The sequence below is a fragment of the Saccoglossus kowalevskii genome, chromosome 4 (genome assembly GCF_978046115.1).
Source record: "Saccoglossus kowalevskii chromosome 4, keSacKowa6.1, whole genome shotgun sequence".
Classification (NCBI taxonomy): domain Eukaryota; kingdom Metazoa; phylum Hemichordata; class Enteropneusta; family Harrimaniidae; genus Saccoglossus; species Saccoglossus kowalevskii.
Genome location: NC_140644.1, coordinates 45,581,664 through 45,605,814, shown reverse-complemented (window position 1 = coordinate 45,605,814; position 24,151 = coordinate 45,581,664). Strand labels below are relative to the sequence as shown.

Below are 24,151 nucleotides of genomic sequence, written 5' to 3'. Positions count from 1 at the left end.
TCAATCTATTTCATTTTCTTGTGAGACAGAGACCAGAGTACATGTGTTTATCAATATTGACACAATAAGATAAATGAATTATTTGTGAAAAAAATGATAATGAATTAAAACGTATGCTCATGTGAGCACACACATGTTGCTGGTCTCTGTCACATGTTTTTATTCAGCATGACATTATTAGTGATCTGGAGGTCCCATTTCGGGTCCTGAACAGATCTTTCATTCAATGTTAGCAGAATTTGGATGCTTGCACCCTTTGCATGTGGTACAAAAAAACCACTACATGCAATGTGCATGTTACTGCTTAATTATTGTAACATCCATTAGCTTTAAACCACCACCACTACCACCACTATTGCATTACACACAAATATAATCTAAAGCACATTAACAAACAAGAAATATTCACTCATGGCAAGTCAAATGATACATTCCTTTGGCAATATCTCAATTAATTTTTTTTTTAATATTTGTGTTGTTATTTACAGTAATTGTTTTCTGTTTAGCCTCAACCAATTTTTTATATGGAACTTCCCCAGTCATAAGCCAGGGTATAAGCTCATCCCATATTTTCCGACATTTAACAAGTTGAGGGGGATCTACGATTATAAGCCAAGGGTGTTTTTTACTGGCCCAGTCATTTAATTATAAAATACTCATGTTAAAATAATACATGGAACATCTGCAAACAGGTGAATTAATATGTACTCTATGTGGGTACAACTCATCATAAAGTGATTTCCCTTAATTTAGTATTGTACTGATAACTGAAAACTTCCATTGACCCATGTCCAAAATCCCAGAGTACACAGGTGCAACCAAACTATGTCTCGTACATGCTCAAGAAACGGCATCATAAAGTAAACCTTGATGTATCTTTAATAACTTGACTTTTTTGTTAATTCAGGTCGTTGTATATTACCAGGACCTGGGTTGTTTCAGTATCACCACTATAATTCCCATCAACTTGAATGTAGCCCCCTCTACTGTGTCCACTGAGATTTGTAATAGTATGACCCATTTATCCACAGCCCTGACATCTGAAGTTATATTTGCACCACATGTGTCAATTTATAAACAATAACTGCGAAGTGTTTTTACTGATCTTCAACTTTGTGACCAAGTATTTCAGTGATGGCTCTTTATAATGGAATGCAATTTTTATAGTTTAATATACAACAACATTTCTGACTATTACTTCAAGATTTTGTTTTCATAAAACAAAACAAAAACCAGATTGTGGTCCATTTCTGTCACTGATTCTGATCATGGTCATGACATCACTGAAAACCCTAGCATTACCATCTAACCGCATGCTCAGTTGTTCTCTAAGTGGAGAGGTAATTTATGAAAATCATGAAAAAGACCCACTAAGGATTTTCAGATCTGGAAAAAAAAAATTATGTGCATATTCAACCGACCATTCATCAACCTGCCAAGTTTCATCAATATCTGCTGCAGAATTTCTGAGAAAATGTTAGAGATGTAAAGGAAACATCATGGACGAAAACTGGAAATAGGAAACTATACCCCCCTTTCAGGCACAGCCTGAATCGGACTAATAAATGGCATAAATTTCAGTGGTTGGTATTATTAATGTTCTACATCGTAAGTGTTATGAAATCAGTAACTATGCATCTCATTTTGCAATTTTATTTTCCATAAAAAGATGCAATATACCCCATAATTCAGCACATGGTAAAGGATAATTGTCATTTCAATAATGTTTCAAGAGGGGTTTTTGGGAATACGCCCACCTCTTACCTTTCCTGATTTTACATGTCGAGGCCTCTGAGCTTATGACAAGGGAAGGATGGTAAATTCAATATCAGAATAAAAGCGAACTTTAACATTAATATTGTCCTACCCAGGACAAACATTTATACAACCTATATATTAGAAACTGAATGAGCATAAATGCAAATACCGGTAAGTTTTATCAACATTTTGTGTAAAGTAATAAAAACAAATTAGTCATAAAATTCCTAAATCTTTGTAGAAACCATATAATTAACATGGATAACTACACATAAGACATAATACTACACATACACATTACAACATATACTGGACATTTTAGTTAGACAAAGGCATGCTATATTCAAGTGACTAACCTGTTCTGGTAACTCCAGTAAATAGAGTCTCTGGCTATAGTACAAAGCTGTTTACCATAACAACATAATACTTGTGGTTGAAACACATACTGTAGGAAAGAATTAAATTTTAGGTGTCAATCAAACCTATCATATACAACAAAATTAAAATTATATTTAAAAATAATATAATAATCTCAGTGTAAGAACTCAAATTAAATTATGGTAAAATTTGTATAGTAAAAATCAGTGATTACAAAAATATTGATGCTGTGGTGAATCACTTGTCAGAAAGCAACACTTCTGTCAAAACACAATCACTTGCAATGTTTCATGGCCCAAAAAAGACGCAATGTGTTTTTAGCTATTGCCAATATTAGGATATTTTAAGTAAAATAAGTAAGTACCCCAGGGTTCTCTACAAAGGGTTTTAACAGGGCGCCACGCCCTGTTATCTGAAATTGGCGCCCTTTTTAAATTGTCAGCGCCCTAGTCCCAGACAAAAAATTGCTTACAAAACAGGCCATCACTCATTGTCTTCCGAAGATGAATCATCATGCTCAGGGTAACTGGTTCATTGTTTTAAGTGGCAACTGTGAGGTGATAACACTGCCCATGGAGGTATAAACAGTTTATACCTCTATGCACCACCTAACAAAAATGTGCAAGTTTTTTCAACACGATTAAAAATGAAAAGTGTATTACCGTACCCACATTTTTACTGCCAGGGTGACGTCAAATATATAAAATCGTTATCGGTAAAACCATTTGTTAAAACATAAAATCTATGGTTAAAACAAAGTTCACGCAGTGACTTGTAGCGGCAACATCGTCACCACCGAGCGAAACAAAGGCAGCCATGCACTTGCATGATCGGTAAACGACCAGTGCAGCCGACGTACCATCACAGATATTGCTGATCACCAAGTTCACACAAATGTTTGCTTAAACAAGTAAATGTTTATATTTTGATTAATGTCACTATTTAAAGTTGAATTTCCTTTAAGGTAGAGATGCAGTTTATTTGTGAATTTCAATCAAAAATAGTTTTTTTCGTTTTTTATATAGATTTTTATCTAAAGAACATTCTGTGAAAATTTGACCAATGAATTCTTATTGGAACACCGTTAAAATTGCTGTTTATTTTCTGGTTAAAAATAAAAAACACTCACACATGGCAATGTTTATGTCCAATTGCCTAATTTGCATGAGTAACCAAATAACAGGACCTTTGATTGACAATATGCAAATCGAGATTGTACGGGTCATAGTTCATTCAATTCACGCATCATTCAGGAATGATTGAAATGTCCGAAAATGACGCCAAAATGCACCTTAAAAGTCCTATTTTTTTTCTAAATCCCATCCTGAATTTACGGCAGAATCTGGTCCCTCAAATAAGGGACACGTGAGCTTTGATTCTAACCGGATATATTGCACTGGGTCGGGGAGATACAAACTTTCGTGTATCTTTTGTCTAATGGGTACCTGTACTTCGATCATTCGCAAGTTTTGCTAGGTAGTGCGAGACAGCTTTGTTTGCAACCGGACGAACTCAGTTTAATTCAATGAAGCAAACAACTGACAATGCTAAAATAAATTGCAGAGGTACGCTAAAATTAATTGAAAACAAGCAAATAATTTCAATGAAAAATAAATCACAGAGAGAGGTAACTTGATACATTAACAACTCTTTTGACGCGCTGACCGCTTCTCCGCGTCTGATGTTTTGTTTTCCTTGTCATAATACTTACTGATTGATGATTTTGTTTTAATTTTTGAGTTTTTTAGCCTGCAACTCGGCCATGACCTTTGCTTTTTCCGTGAAAAATGGGGAAGTTTACGTCAATTTGACAGAGATTCCATTTTTTTAAAACTAACACACTGTTTAGCACTCCGATTTTTTTCATTTGCTGATTTCTATTCGGAAAAATTCAACCGCTCGAAAATGCACCTTAATTTTGCACTCTTAAAACATGTCAGATTTCCAACACTAAGTATTTAATCCAACACAAATTATTTAAAACCGGCCGAAATTTTTGAACTTTTACGTTGCAGGCGACCGTCGCCGGTAGTACAACAGCATGTTTTGTACGTACGTTCGTGCGCTGATTGTCTGCGACTGTCTTAGAAAATCCCTGAATAAGGCGTTACCAAAATCGTAAAAAAATAAAAAAATGCCTTCTTAAAAAACGAACAGAATTCAAATATTTCTTTTAACAAATATGTTGCAGTGGGAAAAATGGGATTGGAAACAATGAACAAAACTTCTGTGCCTCGCGTTTCGATTCTAGGATTACGCGATTTGTCATTATTGTGCGTTCGCTTCCTGGAGTTGGTTCTCAATACTACATAACAATTATCGAGGATAAATAATTTAATATCCCACTTTGTACTCTTCACGGTAAACCATAGGCTCTGAAATACTCGTAGATTTTTTATTGAAAATACATCGAAGAGAAGCCATGATGTTTTGATCGTGATAAAAGGTCACCTTCCTAGGACCGCCTCCTGTTTAATAATTCATGAGATGACGTCATATTTACTGGGCATTGACACGTGTTTTTACCGACCCCATCAAAACACTGGTATGAATGACGTGTTTCTGATTTATATATTCAAGAGCAGTTGTTCTGGTCCAACGATTTTACATAAAATGTCTATGTCTATACGTTAACTTTCAATTTCAATAGTCTAGAAAGTATGACAAAGCAGTAATTCCCGGTTTAACGCGCAAATATGCAAATTAGCCTTTTTCTCGTCTTCTATTTTTGGTGAATTCTTGGGTTTTAAATTAAAATAGCTGATAGACGCTTTGGCCATTTGCCTCGAAAATTTCACACATTATTGACAAGGTGTCCCCCCTTCAAAATGCGTCCAGACAGTTTATTACGGCGAGCGGAACAAAAATAACAAGTCCGCAATTAACATGGATATATAAATTATGCAAAAATTGAAAAGAGTGAACTTTGAGGTCATGCTGTGCGACTTTGAAAGCCGTTAGAGAGATGAGTGGACGCATTTGAATTAGTAGTATACCAAAGTATCCAGTGATGTAATTTTACCCACAAACGGACTTGAAGTTTTTAAGCTAATTTTTTTTAAACCACTTTTGTCCAAAAAAGCATATTTTTGACCCAAAATCAAAAACGCATTCTGGATATTTAAAATAAAGACAAGTTTTACAAAGTTTGTATCATAAGCTTTCAGAAAATATATAACATGTTGGATATATAATACCATCTTCATTGTCTAATTACTCAATTAAAAAGCAAGCCGAATAAACTGCATCTCTACTTTAAATCACAATTTAAAAATCCAGGAAAATGGCCATGCTTACAACTCGCAAATAAATTTACTTGTGTTCTTCTTGGAACAAATATTCTGATTGGTTGTTTTTTGCGTCAAAATTATTCTTCTAAGTTATGTATTTTGTTTTTTATACATAATTCTATTATTTTGTGATTGTAACTGTTAACTGCAGATCAAAAATCTTCTATTGTGTAGAATTTATTTTGTTTGATCATCTTGCTTTTTGGTGCAGATGACGCACATTTATGCAAGTTTTTTAATGAACCAATTACGAACATTTGTGTGACATGATACATTTTATTTTGCTTCGTCTAAATAAATATAAATTACAATTTTTGCTGAAAATTAAATAAAGCATGTATGTATCTATTTGGTAAAATAAATTAAAAAACTTGTGTCTTTTTCTGGTCGCGATCATTACTGGTAAACAACTGATGTCTAAAACATTTCCTTAAAGCGGGGGAGTCGTCACCTGCATATGTGTCAATGGCCATAGCGTGTCACAATGTTTACAAACAAGTGTCTACCCATGAGTCTGTGTTTTTAGCGTGTGTTGTTATTGTCGCTTGGGACTCAATTCCCGCGCATACACAGGTGACAACCCTCCCGCTTTAAGATAAAACAAACTTTAAGTTTACATATATTTCATTGAAAATCAAAGAAATAACATTGTCTGTATCAAACCATAACTGAGTAATAAGAAATGATGTTAAAACATAAAGTAAGTTTTGATTATGCCACTGTCCCCAATAATGTGTACTAACCTTCAAATTTCAGAAAACAAAAAATAGCATTATGCTAAGATTCAAATCAGAAACCAAAATACCCAGTAGGAATAGTGGCGCAACCTAAAATCCCATCACAACAATAAATAGAAACTGGGCCCAGCTGACTCAAAGGTTCAAATTCAAGATGGAGTATTTAAATTGAATTTTTAAACCATATGGAATGTTGATAAGACAGCTGCACAATTTACTTACTTTTCTACCACAGCAGTATCCAAGTGATTGCATGACAGGATCTATCTCTTGTTCAAAGACCTCCGCTAATTTAGAACAATATTTATACACTCTTGAGGTCTTCCTATTATAGAGCCAAGCATTCTCAAACATTAACCACACATCATCTACATATTGCCATGGATCTTGATACTGTCCTGTGTCAAGCTTGCGTTTTATTGTAGATAAGTCTATAGGATTTGTCACTATTTGAAAATAATCCTGTAAAAGAATAGATATCGAATCAGAAACATGACAAACTATACTCGGCAGCTTGAGGCTACACAAGATATGATAACATTTAATGGATGCAATCAACATAATGCATCTATGGAAGCAAACTAGTGAAATCAATGAAGCAATTTTGCTACAGCAATATAGATGGTGCATTTGGTTCATGCAAAACAGGTTTGGATACATTCACATATTTAGAAAGAGAAGCCAACTAGACAGAGACAGAAATGAATAAAACATAGCAGAGGAACACAAAGGCACACATATAAATTGGGGTTCTCTTTCTTGGTACAGGCATACAATGGGTTCAGTTGCACCCATCCACATAAGGAATTGCAAGCAAAGTCTTACAGAAATTTGGTTGTGATTATTCCTCACCGGAATTTGCAGAAACGAAGGGTCGACTGGCTGACGAAATGGCAAAGACTCAGGATCTTGTTTATACAACTTTTCAAGAGTTGGCATCAATGCCTGCCGCAGCTCATCAGGTCTGAAAGCTAAACAAAAATGGACTTGGTAATTTAAATATAGAAATAGAATGAACATGGCAAAATGATCAAGCCAAATATTATTCAGAACAATGCTGTTTAATAATTTGAGGTACTGTACAGGTAAATATCTCATTATTCATGTCTGAATGTAACAATCCTTCAAGGACTAGATTGGATTTTGATGCACATTCTGTCAAAAAGCAACCTGTTGAGAACGCTTCTTCCTCAGTTGCACTAACATGTTTATTTACAAAAATTTCTGTGTATTGTATAAACCATGGTCCCGTCATGGCCATGGCTAAAATATTACACAATCAGACTAGCAGTTATCAAAAAAAAAAGTTGAAAATATCATTTCTTTCACCAAAAATTAAAGAATTGAAGATGTACCGTATTTGTCTTCAGTTAAGCACCACCCCCAATGGGGCGCTAGTGCCACGAAAGCATCATACTTTACACCCCAATTAAATGCCAGACAAGAGTTGAAATTTTGGTACGTAATGATCGTGAATTGGGCACTGGCGGATTGACTACCGGTTACAGGTTAGTAGGGATAGTAGACCCAATCACAGAAGTCCCTAACTGCTACTGTATGATGGGCTTTTATGCTTTTAAGAAATCGGTCTATAATCTCTCGAAACATGTCTCTTTGGTCTACTGTAGAAGTAGAAAATATTCGCGTTGTTTTTAATTTAGCGAATTTCATAAACACAAAATTAAAACTACACAAAATTTTTTTGTTTCAAATGAGCTGTTATCACAGTAAACAATGTTAAATTATTCTTTAAATGCTCAGTTTAACTTTCCAAAAAATAACTAATTTCTTGATTTGAAAACAAAAACAAGCAGCCTATCGGCTGAGATAGCTCCGCTGTTAGCAATGCACATTTCAATTAAAGAACTGAAGACATCATTAGAAAATGAACAATATGAATAGTATCAAAGCAATCGGACTTACGGTTTTTAACAAGAAGTCGAAAATATCACTTTTTACCGAAAATTACAAAAATATTCACCAAAATAAATTAATTAGAGAATTGAAGATATCATCACAAAATGAACAAATCTGAGAGGTCCACATATAGTACCTATATATGTAATATCAAAGCAATCGGACTTACAGTTTTCAACAAGAAGTCGAAAATATCACTTTTTACCAAAAATGACAAAAATATTCACCAAAATTAGAGAATTAAAGATATCATTACAAAATGAACAAATCTGAGAGAGGTTCACTTGTAGTACCTATATATGTAGTATCAAAACAATTGGACTTGCGGTTTTTAACAAGAAGTCGAAAATATCACTTTTTACCAAAAATGACAAAAATATTCACCAAAATTAGAGAATTAAAGATATCATTAAACAAGCAGCCTGTCGGCTGAGATAGCTCCGCTGTTAGCAATGCACATGGCAATTAAAGAACAGAAGATATCATTAGAAAATGAACAAATCTGAGAGAGGTCCACATGTAGTACCTATATGTATAATATATCAAAGCAATTGGACTTGCGGTTTTCAACAAGAAGTCGAAAATATCACTTTTTACCAAAAATGACAAAAATATTCACCAAAATTAGAGAATTAAAGATATCATTACAAAATGAACAAATCTGAGAGAGGTCCACATGTAGTACCTATATATGTAATATCAAAGCAATTGCACTTGCGGTTTTTAACAAGAAGTTGAAAATATCAGTTTTTACCAAAAATTACAAAAATATTCACCAAAATTAGAGAATTGAAGATATGATCATGAAATGAACAAATCTGAGAAAGGTCCACATGTAGTACCTATATATGTAATATCAAAGCAATTGGACTTGCGGTTTTCAACAAGAAGTCGAAAATATCACTTTTTACCAAAAATTACAAAAATATTCATCAAAATTAGAGAATTAAAGATATCATTACAAAATGAACAAATCTGAGAGAGGTCCACATGTAGTACCTATATATGTAATATCAAAGCAATTGGACTTGCGGTTTTCAACAAGAAGTCGAAAATATCACTTTTTACCAAAAATTACAAAAATATTCACCAAAATTAGAGAATTGAAGATATCATTACAAAATGAACAAATCTGAGTGAGGTCCACACCAAGTATCAAAGCATTCAGGCTTGTAGTTTTCAAGAAGAAGTCGAAAAAGTAAAACATTGACACGGACGACGACGGACAATCACTCATATGATAAGCTCCGCTCGACAAAGTCGACAGCGGAGCTAAAAATGAACAAATCTGAGAGAGGTCCACATGTAGTACCTATATATGTAATATCAAAGCAATTGCACTTGCGGTTTTTAACAAGAAGTCGAAAATATCACTTTTTACCAAAAATGACAAAAATATTCACCAAAATTAGAGAATTGAAGATATCATCACGAAATGAACAAATCTGAGAGGTCCACATGTAGTACCTATATATGTAGTATCAAAGCGATTTGACTTGCGGTTTTTAACAAGAAGTCGAAAATATCACTTTTTACCAAAAATGACAAAAATATTCACCAAAATTAGAGAATTGAAGATATCATCACGAAATGAACAAATCTGAGAGAGGTCCACATGTAGTACCTATATACATAGTATCAAAGCGATTGGACTTGCGGTTTTTAACAAAAAGTCGAAAATATCACTTTTTACCAAAAATATTCACCAAAATTAGAGAATTAAAGATATCATTACAAAATCAACAAATCTGAGAGAGGTCCACATGTAGTACCTATATATGTAATATCAAAGCAATTGCACTTGCGGTTTTTAACAAGAAGTCGAAAATATCACTTTTTACCAAAAATGACAAAAATATTCACCAAAATTAGAGAATTAAAGATATCATTACAAAATGAACAAATCTGAGAGAGGTCCACATGTAGTACCTATATATGTAATATCAAAGCAATTGCACTTTTTAACAAGAAGTCGAAAATATCACTTTTTACCAAAAATGACAAGCAGCCTATCGGCTGAGATAGCTCCGCTGTTAGCAATGCACATTTCAATTAAAGAACTGAAGACATGATTAGAAAATGAACAATATGAATAGTATCAAAGCAATCAGACTTACAGTTTTTAACAAAAAGTCGAAAATATCACTTTTTACCAAAAAATTACAAAAATATTCACCAAAATAAATTAATTAGAGAATTGAAGATATCATCACAAAACGAACAAATCTGAGAGAGGTCCACATGTAGTACCTATATATGTAATATCAAAGCAATCGGACTTGCAGTTTTCAACAAGAAGTCGAAAATATCACTTTTTACCAAAAATGACAAAAATATTCACCAAAATTAGAGAACTGAAGATATCATCACAAAATGAACAAATCTGAGAAAGGTCTACATGTAGTATCTATATATGTAATATCAAAGCAATTGAACTATTGGTTTTTAACAAGAAGTCGAAAATATCACTTTTTACCAAAAATTACAAAAATATTCACCAAAATTAGAGAATTGAAGATATCATCACAAAATAAACAAATCTGAGAGAGGTCCACATGTAGTACCTATATATGTAATATCAAAGCAATCGGACTTGCGGTTTTTAACATGAAGTCGAAAATATCACTTTTTACCAAAAATGACAAAAATATTCACCAAAATTAGAGAATTAAAGATATCATTACAAAATGAACAAATCTGAGAGAGGTCCACATGTAGTACCTATATATGTATTATCAAAGCATTTGCACTTGCGGTTTTTAACAAGAAGTCGAAAATATCACTTTTTACCAAAAATGACAAAAATATTCACCAAAATTAGAGAATTGAAGATATCAACATGAAATGAACAAACCTAAGAGAGGTCTACCCAAGGTACATATACACCAAGTATCAAAGCATTCAGGCTTGTAGTTTTCAAGAAGAAGTCGAAAAAGTAAAACATTGACACGGACGACGACGGACAATCACTCATATGATAAGCTCCGCTCGACAAAGTCGACAGCGGAGCTAAAAAATCATGCAGTTTTCCCACCAAAATCAAAGCTAAAAGATCGCAAACATCGGCAAATCTCTTCAGTGTTGCGTTCATACATTAACATACATTATTTAAATGAGCTATGGGTATTTGATCACGTTGGCATCATCCATCATTTTGATTAGTTAATCAACGACTTGACCTATCAGGTAAAAGAACACGTTTCGAATCAACTCTTACACAGGAAGCATGGCGGATATCGTATTGCATCATGCGTTTACATGCGACCAGAATCATTCACTTACGATGAAAATAAGTTGTATTTTACTTTTTGTACGTTATTATAACTGCTACTGGATAATAATCGTAACTGTGGAACGCAGCATGACCGGATTTCGCTACCGTGATCATTTATTACTAAGTGATGCATTTGTGTTTCATTTTTCTGTTGATGGTACGGCAAACTGTGAATGTTTTCTAAAGGATGTTACTTTTTGTATAACTTTCTAAACTGTCTGAAAACAGGTCATTTACATAATATTTAAAATAAAGGCTACAGTGACTAAGTGTCTAACTGTAATGTAAGATATTGCCAATAATGTATTACCATAATGAAGCAAGAACAATGGCTTGAAACACAGTTACCTGTACTAGAACTTGAAGTGCTTGAAATAAGCGCCATTTGAAACAAAGCTATCCAAATTTAACCACAAATAAGCACCACCATGAAATAAAAGTGTATCAAAGTGGTGCCCAATTGAAAACAAATACGGTAGTCATGAAATGAACAAATCTTATATAAGCCTACATACACAAAAATAAAAATAAAGATGAGTAATTTTCATGAATTAGGCAAATAATAATCATCAAAATTAAAAAAATGAATACATCATTAAGAATTGTACAAATCTATCCATCCAGATTTGAGATTTTCAATGTATAACATTAGCCTTCTATTTGTTATCTACAGAGGAGTAAATATTACAACAGCTTTAACATACAAGAGACAGTAGTTAGCAATAGCTATGCTGAATCCCTTCAGCAAATATGAAAGCAATTATCTTACTTTTCTTTTGTTTGGGTACTCTTGGGGGTGGCATTTCAGCACCAGGTTTAGGAGTAAGCATTGTTGATGTAGAAGCTGTTGTTGTGTTGCTAGTGTTGCTATCTGTTGTCAACGTTGTGGTCGTAGTTGTAGTATTAGTAGTTGTCGGTGGGCCAGTAATTTCAGATTTACCACCCAGTTCAACAGGTTCTTGCTTGATATGAAACTCTTGTTTAACACCAGGCTCGTGCTTGATCTGGAGTTCTGGTTTTCCTCCTAGAGTACCACGGACATTTCCTCCTTCCATTTTTATATCTTTAGAAGGTGGTGTAGACTGTTGGGACATTGAAGATTCTGAGGCATTAGCACCCGAATTAGGAGGCGGTAGATGCTTCCCTGGGGTTGTTGCCCTTGGAGTTAATACTTTCTGGTCTGGTACTGACAAAGGTTTGCCTTGAAGCTGCGTTTGTACTTTCCCTTTCCCCTTTCCTTTTCCCTTCCCTTTCCCTTTTCCAGTTACAATGTTATGTGATACTTGATTTTGTGAAGCCTGCTGCTGTTGTTGAGATGGTGGTTTTTGTGGAGTAGTTTGTGGTACTGGAGTGGTCTGCTGTTGTGGAATAGGGCCAACTCTTTGCTGAGTTTGAAGCTGCTGTATAGTCTGCAAACAAAAAAAACTATGTTTAATTATTTTTGTAGGGAAATTTTAACACTTTATCACATGACCTACTACTGCTTTGCTATGCACACACGCAAACTAAATAAGTTCAGTATTGGGACCTTACCTGGAAATTTCTGTCTTGCACTGGAGCTGGTTCTACAGTTTTCTGAGGTGGTGGTTGTGATGCTTGCTGTGAAGCTGGAGGAGTTGTCTGAGGGGTAGCAGGAGTTGTTGGAGCAGACAGAGACATCTATCAACAGAATCAATTATGTTATTGCTATAAAGCAGAAGCTCAAACATATTACGAAAAATGTCACGTTTCAGAAGTTTGGAATATCATTTTGTAGATTATAAAGAAATAATTTGAAGGTTATTGAGTGGCAATTTTCAAGGTTTTATAAACTGCTTACAACTTAGCCCCAATGAAACACAGATGCATTAAGGGAGTTTAGGTTTGAAAAACTTGAAATCAGGATTTGACACTAACAAATGGTGTTTTCATGGGCTACTTCTCATGTTCAAGAGTTGTAAAAACAAAACAAAGTAGGAGAGAGATTAAGAGATTTTTCACTAAAGCCACTAATTCAGTAGTTTAAAAAAGCAGTAAAAAACAAGCCATGCATGCATGGCACAGTCCCAGTTAGTTATCGAATTTAAGATATATAGTTTTGTTTATACAGTGTTTCAGTTAACGCATATTCTTGCATATTTTACGCATTTTTAACCTTCATTACACAAAATATTTTACAGCTGCGTCCATCTGTACGCGTTGTTTTCAGCTGTGTTGTTGTATCGAAAACAGCTGGGCAAAATCACGATGTCACACATCCAGGCTAGTTCCCTCCCGCTGACTTGCAACAATGTATAATGTTTATTTCAAGCAAGTCAGTTGCAACTAATAGCAACATTGTTTTGGTTCCTTGTCAATCAAATTGCTTGGTGCGAACTGCTGTCATACGCATCAGTGTACAATGTTGTTCAATTATGATTGAAAAGTGACTAATTGCTTATTTCCAGAAATGACAGCCAATAAAATTTAACAATTAAAAATATAATTATTTGTTTTATATAATTTCATTCCTGTTTTGAGTCTGGCAATACTTATATATGTCTCTATATATTCTATATTATGTCTAAACGACAAAATATTGTGAGTTATTTTACTCAATCACCATCGCCAGCAAGGAAAAGAGGAACTTCAACGCTAAATCTACCGGAAAACTCGGGGCAACCGAAAGCCAAAACGGCAGGTGTTTATGACGTTCATGTGAAAAAGCATCACAAATTTCGCCAAGAATGGATGCGTGACTTCAATTGGTTATATCAAGTCACAGCTCCAGAAGTGAACGTCAAAATGTTTTGCCGTACCTGTAAAAAAGGTTGCAGTGACTTGCAACGTTTGACATTAGTTCGCCACTTGGCCACCAGCGACCATATGGAGTCTTGCAAGTGTACGGGTTTTCGCAAAGTGATAAGCAAGTCCATAGAAAACGCGATGTCAAAAGACACCGATGGGCAAGTATCTGTGATGCGTACAGTCTATTTCATGGCAAAAGAAGACATCGCCGCCACCAAGTTGGGCAGTTTGTTTGAATTGCAGAAACTGAATGGCAGTGATCCATTACGAAAATGTAATCCTTATGTTCATTCAGTTTCGATCCACAAAATGCAAAAAGCGTTGTCAGATACGATATGCGGGAAAGATCGAAGAAAAAATCAGGCGAAGCCCTTACATCGGCCTTCTTACAGATGAAACTGTAAATATCACTATTGATAAGAATCTGATAGTTTATTTGCGTATCATGATGAGCGGTGACCCAAAGTCAATTTTTCATAGCAATGTCACTATTCACAGCAGCAATGCTGAAACAGTGATGAATGCGTTGATTGACACACTCGTTGCCAGTCATATTGAAATTTAACAATTAAGTCATGGGCTTTGGATCTGACGGCATCAGTGTTATGACTGGGCGTTTAAATGGCGTCGCAGCCCGATTAAAACGTCTCAATCCTTTTCTGACATCGGTGCACTGCGTTGCTCACAGAGTTGCTCTAGCGACCAGCAATGCAACAAAGCAAGATAAAGGTGTTGTCAACATCAGTGAATATCGTAAAGATGTAAACACGATCTACAACTTTTCTGCTGCCCGTATGAACTGTTCTAACTTCATTAGATGTCCTGCTCAATCCCAGGAAATGGCCACAAGACAGGAATGAGCTAGCGAACTTCGGAATACCGGAAATAGAAGCACTTGGTGGTCATTTTGGGAGTGACATGGGTGACGATGGTGAAATCCACAAAGCCATAATTAATTTTGAAGAGCTCCGTATCGAATACCAGCAATTCAAAATTATGCTGTACGGATTGAGACAGTTTTGCTTTATTGATGTGTGTACATTATTGTACAATGACTACCACGAAGTGTTTCCAAATATATTGAAACTAGCTGTTATTGCAGCTGTAATTCCGGTATCGTCAGTTCATTGTGAGCATGGTTTTAGCCCACAAAGCCGCATTAAAACTTCAAGATGAAGCCCTCTCAATGAAGAAGTTATAAATGATCTAATGATGATCACAATGGAAGGGCCTGCAGTTTTGGTGATTTTAGGGAAGCCATGTTATCTTTCAGACAGCAACGACAGCGTCGAAAATAACAATACACGAAATTAATAATGACAAACATAACTAGTGGAGATTTTACTGCTACGGAAATAAAACAGTAATTACGAGGACAGAAAACATTTAAAATAGCAATTACCTTAGTTTATGTTACAAATTTAGAACAGTTATATCTTGGACACGTGTTCACATTGTTGATTTTACATTTGTTCACACCTACTTCGACTTTATGCATATTTTGCAACATTGTACGCAAAAAAAATGGTGGATGCGTATAGAAATACGCAAGAAAAATAAATCTAACGGAAACACTGTTATAGTAATATAGCTGGAATATAAACACGTCAGGAATATGAATATGATGATTGTTTAATATTTAAATGATTAACATTTGTATCTGATCGTCAAACGAGTATTGAGAGATATTGCTCTGGAACAGCAACAATTAAAACAAAATCAGCCATTGTGAAAACATGTATATGAATATATAAAATTTGAACATAGTCAGTCAAAGCATGTCAGAGATATGGCTCTAGAGGCCCATTCATTAAAACAAATTGGCTAGTCAGCCATTCTGAATCCGATCTAAAAAATAAAATAACGTGCATCAGGAACCTTTTAAGTCTAGCGTATGTACAAAGTTTGAACAAAATCCATCCATAAATGCTTGATATTTGATGATTTTTCAGCACAAAAATGGCCACCATTCAGCCATTTTTAATAGGATCGTTCAACCAATATATCTGTACATCTATGACATGATGTATAATGAATATTTAAAATATGAACATAATCAGTCACAGCAACTAGAACCACATTTATTAAAACCAAATGCAGTGTTCTCCCCAGGATGTAAACAGCGTGGCGGTCCCGCCACAGTGCTTCGATTTGCCGCAACACCAGTCTGACACCGCCACGGTGATTAGCAAGACCGCCACAGTGCTTTTTTCATTGGGGATCTCGTCACGCTGGTCAGCCCGACCGGCACTCAAAATTAGCGACCACCACGGAAACGTGTCCGACTATTGTCATATTGTTATTATACTTACGTACCGACCGACAAGCATCCTGCCAGTCGTGGATAATAATTTGTAAACAATAGACATAGTCGTGGGATGTGTTATCAGCTTTAAACAATACAAGTCAATTTTGTAAAATTAGCACCTCTTTGTAAGTAAATATTTTCTGACGGTAGATGCAGTCTTTAGATTGATAGCTAAAATTCATTCAAAATCAATTCCACCCCGATGTAACATGGGCAAAGCGGAGTTCACGATCAGTTTACGCTACTCAAGAAAAAACGTGTTTATTGCGTGATTGGGTAAAATACATTTGAACTGTTATCATCGTGAATCATGTAAAAATTCTTCTTTCAAGACTTCTTTTACCTTTCAAAAATTGCTAATCACCTCTTTCGAAAACCATCAAGCAGTTTTCATCTGAAATCCATACCAACACATCGTGCTACGACATCGCTTTACTTCCGCAATGTAATTTTTATGATCATGATCATTTGGAAAACTTCGGGTTCTACCGGCATTACCATGCGGCATTCTGATTGGTTAATGGCGTTTTTGACCCACCGGGTCAAAGGACACATGCGGTCAACTAACGCGTCACAGCTATCATGGCGGGTCTGTGTTTTTCACGAAGTGATCGAGTGATCAAAAATAATTTCTCCCGATAAAACTAGTTCAAATTTTACGTTTTTTTTCATATAAAAAAAGAAGTATTTAATTTTTGCATGGCATCATGACTGAGTAAGAGAAATTATTGGTATAACCGGTGTATAACATCGCGAAGTAAGTTATGTCACGTCGTAACTTTGATGATTGTTTGGAAGTGTTATTTGTTCGTTCATTTACTGTAAATGTAAACGTTGTAGAAGCTGATGGTCGGAATAATAACCAGCAATCCGCCAAATAATTACGTGGTCGATTTTTTGAAGGAGAATTTTGTAGTAAATAAGATCATGAAAGTCTTGAACATAATCCTGGCTGGAACGTTTCAGATGAGTTTCATTTAATCTTTTACAATTTATTTGTTTCTTTTTAGTCTGCAGCATTTGCATTTCGAGAATGTTTCATTTTTAAATTCAAACTCTTTTAAGTTGTAAAATGTAATTTTTTGACTCCAAAAAAAAATATTTGCACTGTGACGGAGCTCATTAATATTACAAAAGTGCCCAAAATAAAAGTGTTTATAACACTGTGTAAAGCAAATAAATATCTGCCACTTTGTTTTTGAAAATATATGTTGTTTATTGTGTGGGTGTAAATGTGCTTTGGTCAATTTCTATTATTATGTAAATGATATGCAAATTACATGCAAATTATGCCACCACGGTGGTTTAAATTCCTGGGGAGAACACTGAAATGGCCGCCAGTCGGCCATTTTGAATCTTATCTGAAAACAAAATGATCAAGGTCCTATAATTTCCATCGTATATACCAAGTTTGAACAAAATCCATCTGTAAACAGACGAGAAATGATTGATTTTGATGATTTTTAGAACAAAATGGCCGCCATTCGGCCATCCTGAATCAGATCGTGAAACAAATAGATGTGCATATGTATAATATCATGCATGATGTATGTGTGAAGTTTGATTGTGATTGGTCCAGGCATTTCTAAGATACAGGTCCGGACGCATGCATGGAGGTCAAAACATAAGTCCTTGTTTTACGGGATTAAAAATTGAAAAACTAATGACTGGATGATCACAGTTACACACCTAATGACTGATGTATGTTGAAGACAATCCATAAATGACAAAGAAGTTATTACAAGAAAAATTACAATAATGTAAAAAAAGAATACTTACTACTGAAGGTACTGACTGAGTAGATGGTGGTGTTGCTTGTGGAATAGAAGAATTAGGAGAGACAAAACCTGCTATTCTGTTGACAGCCTGACCATTCAAATCAGAAGGCCCATCTAAAACAAAGTAATTGCATTAAATACAAAGAAATGTCTTACATTATCTTGGACTTTGTTTTCAGTTCACTTTACAACTGCTTTTATCACTAAAAAAAAAAATATTTTTGTCATTATTCGAAAGATAAACAGTGAGATAATATTTACTTTGATTTGGCCTTGGTGGTACTTGAGAAACTTTGGCTTCCTGCATCCTCCTTTGTCGCTTCTCTTCCAACTCTTTTTGTATTTTATAAATTTTCTCAGCAAGCAGATGGTAGTACTCCTCCTTAAAATATTAAAAACATAAATTACTTGTCATGTCATGTGAATTAAAAGTCTCTGTTAGTTCAATAGTTAAAAAAACTGAAAAAAATTAGTATATGCATCTTTGGATATATGTGTGAAATTTGAATGTGATTGGCCAAACAAAACACACAAGTACTATCCCATGTAATAAGATGATGTTCTTATTCATTGTGATGATTTGACAGTGTTCTCCCCAGGATGTAAACAGCTTCGATTTGCCGCCACAGTGCTTCGATTTGCCGCCACACTGGTCTGACATAAAATACATTTGAATCATGTACAAAAACTCTTCTTTCAAGGCTTTTTTTCACCTTTTAAAAATTACTAGTCATCTTTTTTGAAAACCATCATGCAGTTTTCATCTGAAATCCATGAAAAGACCTTGTGCTACGACATCGCTTTACTTTTGCAATGTAATTTTTATGATCACTACCATTCAGAAAACTTCGGGTTCTACTAGCATTACCATACGGCATTCTGATTGGTTAATGGTGTTCTTGACTCATCGGGTCAAAGGACATATGCTGGTCAACTAAATCGTCACAAACATCATGGCGGGTCTGTGTTTTCACTGCTGCGATCGAGTGATCAAGTCAAATTATTTTATGTTTATTTCATCATCATGACTGAGTAAGAGGAATTATTGGTATGACCAGTGTATAACACCAAAAAGTAAGTTATGTCACGCTGTAACTTTAACGATCGTTTAGAAGTGTTTTTTATATTCGTTCATTGCTGTAAATGTGAACATTGTAGAAGCTTATGGTACGAATAATAAACAACAATTCGCCAAATAATTACGTGATCGATTTTTTGAAGGAGAATGTTTTTGTAGTAAATAAGATCATGAAAGTCGTGAACATATTCCTGGCTGAAACGTTTCAAATGCGTTCCATTTAACCTTTTACAATTTACTTGTTTGTTTTTAGTCTGCAGCATTTGCATTTCGAGAATGATCCATTTTTAAATTCAAGCTCTTCTAAATTGTGAAACTTAATATTTTGACTACAATAAAAAAAAAAATATTTGCACTGTGACAGAGTTCATAAATATTCATTGCCTAATTGGGATTAAGTGGTAATTTACAAAAACACCAAAAGAAAAGTGTTTACAACAAAACTGTGTGAAGGAAATAAATATGATACATATTTGAAACATCATGAAGTATTTGGCCACGTCTTGGGCCTAGCAGTTGACTAATAATAATCTTAGTTACAAGCACACCTCTCCAGGGTGTTATTCTCCTGTATTTTGGTGACCAATACTCACTTGGTTCACTCTACTATGAGAAGTCAGCTCTCAGTTTACATTCATATTCAATGCAGGGTCTGATGTTTTGAATTTGTGGTCCCTACTTGAAATTGACCCATTAGCTATCCTTTCAAATCAAAAGTATTATTTCTCAAACTCATCCCCGTTGTTCTTACTTACCCTACTGCTTGCAGAGTCATACATGTCACCTTCCACTTTCCGTGCATAAGCCACCAGATTACCCATTCTCCTGTCTTTCATTGCTGCTGGGTCTGGCGAGGGAAATATCGCTTGAACACTGAAAGAAAATACAGAAAATTTAGGTTGTATTCACACTGAGGTGATATGTGTGACCATATAGTTAATAATAACAAAGTTTCTCATACTCACAGTTTATGTACTAAATGATTGCGAAGGTCAGGAGTAACATGTTGATGCCATGCCTTGGAGGTACCAGTAGACACTTGACTATTAGCTGTATCTCCACCTCCAGTTGTTGAATGAGCCGGCAACCCACTGCCAGGTAAAACACTGGTTCCACCACTGGAGGAATTTAATGAATCACTCGGGCTACCAACTCCCAAACCTGTTAAACAAATATTTGGTGTGATTTACAAAAAATCTAAAATAAAATAAAAACAATTTACAATCATGAGATAATAATGACAAAGCAAATGAGCTCACCTGGAGGACTCAGCATACCAGTACGTGACTGAGTTGCTGCTGTATTTCCTGTGTAGTGCAATCCAAGTGCTGCATATGCTCTTTGCATTGAGCTATGATCTATCTGACTCTGTGATTGACCTGTTGTTCCACCTCCAATTGCAGTAGTTGATGTTAATAGTGCTGCAAAAAAGTTTATTTGATTTTTACATTTATAGAAACGTATGCTACGTTCACATTATGGGATCTTGGCACATGTTGAAATTTGGGACTCATTTGGCTCATGCCGAAATCACACCCCAACCCTTGATCTGGTATTTGACCCAAACATGGAAAACAATACGTATATGATGATAATAATTGCTATATTGAAGTTGTACCCATTTGATGTTATGGTATTTATTACTAGGCACGTGCCAGCCCGGTGCTGAAATCTCTAACGTGAACAGCACTACAAGCTAGTCATATTAGTATAAACATTTAACAGTAATGAGCCAAGGGAAATTCACCGAGCACACTCTCTAAATAATATATACAAAACTAGCAGCCTGTAGGCTGAGATAGCTTCGCTGTTTGTGATGCATGCTCTGAAAGCAATGACTAAGAAGCAATTTAAACTTAATGCTATCTGCTTTAATATCGCAAGACACCAACTTTCTTGATTTTGTTGCAGAGAATATTTCACTAAAATTAGAGATTTGAAGATATCGTGATGAAATTACCAAATCTGACAGATTTACCCAAGGTACCTAAAAATAAAGTTACAAAGCAGTTGAAAAAAATAACGTTTTTAACCAAAAATTACAAAAATATTCATCAAAATCAAAAGAAGATATTGTCACTAAATCAACAAATCCAACAGAGGTCCACTTGATATACCTACATATACAATATCAAAACAAGCAGCCAGTCGGCTGAGATAGCTCCGCTGTTAGCAATGCATATTTCAATTAAAGAACTGAAGATATCATTAGAAAATGAACAATATGTATAGTATCAAAGCAATGGAACTTGCTGTTTTCAACAAGAATTCAAAAATATAACTTTTTACTAAAAATGACAAAAATATAAAGCAAAATTAGAGAATTGAAGATATCACAAAATGAACAAAAATATTCATCAAAATTAGAGAATTTGAGATTTTGACATGAAATGAACAAATCTGAGAAAACCATCCAAGGTACTTGCACATCAAATTTGAAAAAATTCTGACTTGCGGTTTTGAAGAAGAAGTTAAAATTGTAAAGTTGACGACGTCAGCGGACAATCAGTAGTATGAACAGCTCCGCTGTGTTGACTTTGGTCAAGCAGTTTTCAGGGAGAAGTCCAAAATATAATTTTTTACCAAAAATGACAAAAATATTCATCAAAATTAGAGAATTGAAGATATTGTCACAAAATCAACAAATCTGACAGAGGTCGACCTGATATACCTACATACACAATATCAAAACAATTGGTCAAGCAGTTTTCAAGGAGAAGTCAAAAATATATTTACCAAAAATGAAAAAATATTCATCAAAATTAGAGAAATGAAGATATCATCACGAAATGAACAAATCTGAGAGAGGTCCACCCAAGGTACCTACATACAAAGTATCAAAGCATTTGAGCTAGTGGTTTTCAAGTAGAAGTCGAAAATAGTATTTTTGACCAAAAATGACAAAAATATTCGCTACAAATAAGACAATTGAACATATCCACACAAAATGAACAAATCTGAGAGAAAACCAACCAAGGTACCTTCCTATACCTATAAAGTTTCACAGATATACAGTTTGTGGTTTTTAAGAAGTTGAAAATGTAAAGTTGACGACAGCGACAGACAATCAGTAATACTATAAGTTCCGCTCGACTTTGTCGACAGCGAAGCTAAAAAATAAAAAACACTGATACCTTGAGTATTTGCTTGGTGCTGTCTTCTGTCAGAAGCATTTTTGAGAGGCAAGCAGACAGGGCAGTCATTCCTGGTACAGTTTTTCCAATGCGAAATGATTTGCCTGGAAGATGCACAGTGTGCCACTGTGAAATGAAAATACAAATTCAATATTGATCTTTAAAAAAACAATACAATTACAATATGTATACAAAGCTGTCAGTCGCCTGATATAGCTCCACTAATTGAATTAAATTCTGTTAAAGAAATTCGACTAAAAAGAATAATATATACCCTAAGTATTCTAATTTGGCCATCACTATATTAAGCATAAAAGTGAAAGGCTGAAATAGGCGCTATGTATATCCACATGATAACAAGTCATTGTCAATGACACGTCCCCGTTCTGTTCATATTTGAGTGACATGTACATTCAAAGCAGCAACAATATGGATGTTGAACTGCATTCAGTAAAACAAAATAGCCACCAGTCAGCCATTTTCAAATCAATCCCAAAAAATATTTTAACTACACCATGTAACTCTGCCCACGCATGACTAAGATTCAGTTCCGGTATGGTGAAAATGTACAATTTTGGTGAATTTCTGACCTTAAAAGGACTGGCCCAAATGCACAGGCATATGTATGATATAATGTATGATGTGTATGTGAAGTTTGAACTTGATCTGTCCAGGCATGTCTGAGATATGGATCGAAAACTAAATTCTTTAAAATAAAATGGCCGCCAGTCGGCCATTTTGAACTTGATCCGAAGAAAAATTGGTGTGCATCAAGCTTATATTATGTTCAATATATGCACTAAATCTGAACAAAATCCATCCATGCATGACTGAGATCCGGTTCCGGAATTGTGAAAATATGTGATTTTGATGCATTTTCGGCCTTAAAGCGACCGCCATTTGGCTATCGTTAATGAGATCATGAAACAAATGCACATACATTTTGAATCCATTAACTGTGGTTATAGGAAATGTTTGTGAATGAGTAGAGTGTTCCCCTAATATCACAAATAAACTAATCTAATAGAGGTCTATCCAAGATACAAAAATATTGATGACATGCGTCAGATTTGTTGTTGTTGTTAGAATTAGTACCGGTATCAATTTAAAATACAATTATCCCATCCAATGCCCTGTTAGATCTGGTGTGTACCACAACAAAGCAATCAGGTTAGGCTTTTCAAGGTAAATATAGAAATAAGGAATGAACAAATCTGGGAAATCTGCTATCCATAGCGCATACAAACAATAGCACATACCTTGGCAGGATTTTCCAGCTTGGCAGTGGGTCATATGGTTGAGAACATTTTTCATAGTACGACAATGTGGAAGAGAACATTGCCTAACTTCCCCATTAGCCTGACTTTCTCGTCTCTGGCATTTGTGAGCATGTAAAAGTAGTACGAGTTGTTGTTGAATCAGCTTTCTTTTTTCAGGATCAGCTGTAGGCGCTGCTGATGGAGTAGTTACTGATGGAGTAGTTGTTGTTGTGGTAGCACCGACTGCTGATACTGACTGCTGCTGCTGAGGTTGTTGTGGTGGTTGTGGTTGTTGCGGCTGGGTCTGCTGAGGCTGCAAGAAAAAGCAATGATAAACAATTTTCTCTGAAATCTAACAAGCGGCTTGTGAGATATTGGTGGAACAAGATGCCATACTTGACCAACTAAGCTCCCAGGGTACTTAGCCCCATCTCCCCCAATTATTTGGGGGGCCACTTTGTTAAGATCCTCTCT

General features: G+C 35.0%; 1 protein-coding gene across 2 annotated transcripts in view; it reads right to left on the bottom strand.

The window, feature by feature from the left end:
• The window catches only part of LOC100366719 (CREB-binding protein-like), a 62,476-nt gene that overhangs the window by 27,358 nt on the left and 10,967 nt on the right, over positions 1-24,151 (bottom strand). For both annotated transcript variants that reach the window (XM_085498180.1, XM_085498181.1), the window contains exons 4-15: positions 23,678-23,990; positions 22,419-22,544; positions 20,544-20,705; positions 20,250-20,445; positions 20,040-20,157; positions 18,468-18,588; positions 18,208-18,320; positions 12,888-13,013; positions 12,124-12,763; positions 7,016-7,134; positions 6,386-6,625; positions 2,115-2,203 (exon numbers count right to left, since the gene is read on the bottom strand). In XM_085498180.1, coding sequence (XP_085354306.1) covers positions 2,115-2,203; positions 6,386-6,625; positions 7,016-7,134; positions 12,124-12,763; positions 12,888-13,013; positions 18,208-18,320; positions 18,468-18,588; positions 20,040-20,157; positions 20,250-20,445; positions 20,544-20,705; positions 22,419-22,544; positions 23,678-23,990 — 2,363 coding nt within the window. The remainder of the gene's footprint in view (positions 1-2,114; positions 2,204-6,385; positions 6,626-7,015; positions 7,135-12,123; positions 12,764-12,887; positions 13,014-18,207; positions 18,321-18,467; positions 18,589-20,039; positions 20,158-20,249; positions 20,446-20,543; positions 20,706-22,418; positions 22,545-23,677; positions 23,991-24,151) is intronic.